Raw genomic sequence first — 5,107 nt, forward strand, 5'->3', positions numbered from 1 at the left:
CAATTGCATTCCACTTCCCATTAATTTGAAAGGGAAATCTGTAGCATAATGCACATAGTAATCACATTGATTATTAAACCAAGCTTTCTAAAAGTCCTTTTTTTTTACATTCCAGCATGGCTTCTGAAATGTCAAAAAATAAAAACAAACACAAAAAAATAAAAATTATAGATGAAGGAAGAGTGTTCCAAGAAAAGTGAACAGATGAATACTTTTTTGTTGAGTCCAATAGTAAGGCAATCTGCTTAATTTGCAAAGAATTAGTGCCAGTTTTCAAAGACTACAATTTGAAAAGGCATTACATGACAAGACATGCTGAGAAATTTGCTGTGTATGAAGGAATGTGTCGTAAAGACAAAATCGCTGAACTGAAAAAAAATCTATCATCTCAACAAAATTATTTAAAAAAAGTATTGATTTAATCAGATGCTATTGTCAAAGCCAGTTATGTGGTTGCAAACCTGATAGCCAAAAAATCAAAACCGTATTGCGATGGTGAGTTTATTAAGGAATGCATGGAAACCGTGGCTGATATAATTTGCCCGGATAAAAAAGGGGACTTTTCAAAAATCAGTTTGTCTCACCAGACTGTAGCCAGGCGAATTGAAGATATAAGAAAATCCATCGAAAAAGTTGTGAAGAGTAGAGCTGCTCATTTTAAATTTTATGCTATGGCGATAGACGAAAGTACAGATGCTACAGATACAGCTCAATTGGCAATTTTTATTAGAGGCATTGATGACAAATATAATATCATTGAAGAAATGGCTGCTTTAGTTCCACTGAAAGACACAACTAAAGCAAGAGATTTATATGAAGCTGTGAAAAATACATTACAGCGATTTTCTTTGTCATTTGCTAACATATCTGGCATAGCTACTGATGGTGCCCCTGCAATGATAGGTAACAGAGATGGACTTGTAAAACTGATAGAAGATGATGCAATTGCCTCCCAAAATTTCAGTATGATGAAATATCACTGCATAGTACACCAAGAAAATTTATGTGCAAAAGCTTTAAAGATGGCTAACGTCATGCAGATTGTCATCAAGGCTGTAAATTTCATAAGGTCCAAGGGATTGAATCATCGCCAATTCCAGGAATTCCTAAAATTTATGGATGCTGAGTATGGGGACATCATTTACTTTTCTGAAGTAAGATGGTTAAGTCGAGGGAAAATGCTGGCAAGATTTTATGATCTGAGAAATGAAATCAAGTCATTTATGGAATCTAAAACAAAATGTGTGCCAGAACTTGACGATGAAAACTGGCTCACAGATTTGGCATTTTTAGTCGACTTGACCACTCATTTAAATGAGTTAAACATGCGTCTTCAAGGTGAAAAACCAATTGATCAGCACAATGTTTCAAACTATAACAGCGTTCGAAATGAAACTGAAACTATGGCATTCTCAAATGAAGGCAAAAAATTTGATGCATTTTAGCACATTGGCTAAACACGCCTCTGTGAACACGGAAAAATATGCAGCCTTGCTTTTCAATTTGGTACAGGAATTTGAGAACAGGTTTCAAGATTTTAGAAAAAATCAGCCATCTTTTCTGATGTTTGCAACTCCATTTTCAGTGGACATTAATATATTACCTGCCAATTTGCAAATGGAATGCATAGAGCTCCAATCTGACATTCAACTGAAAGAAAAATTTGACCATGTCTCTTTAATGGACTTCTATAAGATATATGTTCCCAGAGAAAAATATCCTTCACTTCACAATCATGCCTTATTCATGTAATCGCTATTTGGAAGCACGTACATTTGTGAGCAGCTATTTTCAAGGATGAAGCACACAAAGAATAAAACTAGAACCAAAATATCTGATGAGCACCTTGAGCACTCACTGAGAATTGCAACAAGTTCCATCGAAGCAAATATGGATGCATTGGTGGCTGAGAAACAATGTCAAACATCTCACTAACTTCATTTCCAAGTAAGTTTAATATGTTAACTATGTTTTATATGGTTTTTTTTGGATGATCAGGTATCGTTACTGTTATTTTATTTTATGTGCGGCCCAAACCAAATTGTCATCTTCTAATGTGGCCCAGGGAAGGTGAAAGGTTGGACACCCCTGACCTAGATAGTGTTGACCTAGTTACTGTCGACCTAGAGACCGGATCCCTTCAGCAACAACCTGGCTTTCATTAAGCGGGTGGTCTTCAATTTGCCGGCTGTCGGGATCCCGGCGCACAGTTTACCAGCGCCGGAATCCCGACAGCTGGCATACCGAACTTTTTCTCCCTCTTGGGGGTCCACAACCCCACTAAAGGGAGAATAGAAAGTGTGGCGTGCATAGCGTGCCACCATGCCCGCAGCGAGCCTGCAAGGGGCTCATTTGCGCTCACCACGCTGACGGTATGCCGGCAGTCGGGATTCCAGCACCGGTATGCTGGTCGCTGGGAGCCCGGCCGCCGGCATACCCTACTATACCCCATTAAGCACGTGAGAATCCACACAAGCGAGAAACCGTTCTACTGTTCCGATTGCGGGAAGTTTTTCTCCAGCAAGTCCGGTCTCAACGCGCATTTGATACTTCACACTGGGGAGAAACTGTATATGTGCGCCGAGTGCAGGAAATCCTTCGCCAACCAATCCAATCTGATTTCACACAGGATAATCCAGACCGGAGCGAAACCCTACATCTGCCCAGAATACTGCAAGAGTTTTGCCAACCAGTCCGATCTCGCCAAACACAAAGTCATTCACACCGAAGAGAAACCCTTCCTGTGTATGGAGTGCGGCAAGTTCTTCACCAGGAAAGGAAGTCTCATTAAACACCGAGAGAGGAGTCATGAAAAGGGGAAAATGTTTCTATAGCTCCGTTCTGTTATACAGTAGTGTTCATTTTATCAGACTGCAACTCAGAAAGAAGCCCCTTTGTGTAAGAAAATTCATCGTTAATATGGGAAAAAGGACATTTGTGATTTTGTGGTAGTTTGAAAAATAGATAAAATATACTATTAATACATTTTAGTAATGGTCTTTTATATAGAAAGTTGTACAATCATTTTGACTCTAGGCGTTGTCTGTGTGCCATAGTTCTGAGACTGGTATGCGGTTAGCATCCGGGCGCTGTGGATGCCGGCGGACAGATGACAGATGCCGGAATCCCAACACCACTCGGAATCTCGGCGCCAGAACCCCAACCAATGGCATCCTGAAAGTATCGGGTGAGGGTTAGGATACGGGGGAGAGGGTGGTTACCCACAAGAGGGAATGTTAGCTTAGATGCTACCCATTGTGTCCTTAACCCTATTGGCCATCCCCTGGGAGTATCTGAAGCCGCCACCCCCTGTGTCCTTAGCCGCCACCCTATCCGTTAGGGTAGGGGGCAGGGAAGGGGTAAATTATTTACCCCGTCCCCTTTCTGCATTCGAAAAGTTGGGATGCTGTGATGGGTCATGTGACCACCGTCATCCCGACATTCGGTAACGGGTATCACACTTTCTGAGACCTAAGGTCCGGTGGTTTACAGTACAAAGGGTGGATGTATCAAGCAGTAAAAAGACTTGAGAGGTGGACCAGTGGTTGCCGATAGCTACAAATCAGCTTTGAGGTAGCGTTTGTCAAGAACATTCTATAAAATGATAGGCAGAAGCTGATGGTTGAAATGGGCAACTTTTCCGCTCCTCCACTTTTCCACTCTTTTCACTATTCGATACATCAACTCCAAAGTGACGTACGGGGGGACCCCAAAAACAGGTTGTTGGGGAGTACTGTGATTTTGGATGTGTATATATAGAAAACCATTATCGTTCCAGTCATCTGTTATGTATAAAGTGAAACTTATAGGGTAGCAGCTTTGGTGCTAGTTTTCATACCTAAACTAATGTATACAATTATGTAAAATATATAAATGTACTTTTTAACAAAAAGAATCTAGATTTGCCTTTGCTTTCTATTAGAGATGAGCGGGTTCGGTTCGTCGAGATCCGAACCCCCCCGAACTTCACCTATTTTACACGGGTCCGAGGCAGCCTCGGATCTTCCCGCCTTGCTCGGTTAACCCGAACGCGGCCGAATGTCATCATCCCGCTGTCGGATTCTCGCGAGATTCGTATTCTATATAAAGAGCCGCGCGTCGCCGCCATTTTCACTCGTGCATTGGAGATTGAACGGAGAGGACGTGGCTACGTTCTCTGCCTGAAAAGCTCCGTAATCTGTACTCAGTGTGCTGCAAATATCTGTGCTCAGTGTGCTGCAAATATCTGTGCTCAGTGTGCTGCAAATATCTACGTTCTCTGCCTGAAAAGCTCCATATCTGTGCTCAGTATGCTGCAAATATCTGTGCTCAGTGTGCTGCAAATATCTGCTCAGTGTGCTGCAAATATCTACGTTCTCTGCCTGAAAAGCTCCATATCTGTGCTCAGTGTGCTGCAAATATCTGTGCTCAGTGTGCTGCAAATATCTGTGCTCAGTGTGCTGCAAATATCTACGTTCTCTGCCTGAAAAGCTCCATATCTGAGCTCAGTGTGCTGCAAATATCTGTGCTCAGTGTGCTGCATTTTGGTGACCAACAGTATATAGTTGTACAGTACAGTAGGCCATTGCTGTATCTTGCAGCTCTGTGTCACTGCAAGTATCCATTCCATATCTGTGCTGCATTTTTGTGAGCAGTATATATAGTAGCACAGTGCAGCATTTTGGTGACCAACAGTATATAGTTGTACAGTACAGTAGGCCATTGCTGTATCTTGCAGCTTTGTGTCACTGCAAGTATCCATTCCATATCTGTGCTGCATTTTTGTGAGCAGTATATATAGTAGTACAGTGCAGCATTTTGGTGACCAACAGTATATAGTTGTACAGTACAGTAGGCCATTGCTGTATCTTGTAGCTCCGCTGTGTCACTTCAAGTATCCATATCTGTGCTGCATTGTTGTGAGCAGTATATAGTAGTACAGTGCAGCATTGTGGTGACCAGTATACTACAGTACAATAGTCCAGTGCTGTTCTCGCTGCTCAGTGTCAGTTCTCCGTAGTATCATCAGTGCTCAGTAAAATCAGTGCTCAGTATAATCAGTGATTGATCAGTATAATCAGTTCTCAGTATAATCAGTGCGCTGTTTGACGTGTGCCCGTTTTCTGCT

At 42.0% G+C, this 5,107-nt stretch overlaps 1 protein-coding gene across 1 annotated transcript; it reads left to right on the forward strand.

The window, feature by feature from the left end:
* The first annotated feature begins 84 nt into the window (after positions 1-84).
* Positions 85-3,882, forward strand: LOC135054847 (general transcription factor II-I repeat domain-containing protein 2-like). Its single transcript, XM_063958246.1, has 2 exons — positions 85-1,947; positions 2,630-3,882. The coding sequence occupies exon 1, from the start codon at positions 516-518 to the stop codon at positions 1,443-1,445; it is 930 nt and encodes a 309-aa protein (XP_063814316.1). The 5' UTR covers positions 85-515; the 3' UTR covers positions 1,446-1,947; positions 2,630-3,882.
* The last annotated feature ends 1,225 nt before the right edge of the window (positions 3,883-5,107 follow it).

Source organism: Pseudophryne corroboree, chromosome 3 (assembly GCF_028390025.1).
Source record: "Pseudophryne corroboree isolate aPseCor3 chromosome 3, aPseCor3.hap2, whole genome shotgun sequence".
NCBI lineage: Eukaryota > Metazoa > Chordata > Amphibia > Anura > Myobatrachidae > Pseudophryne > Pseudophryne corroboree.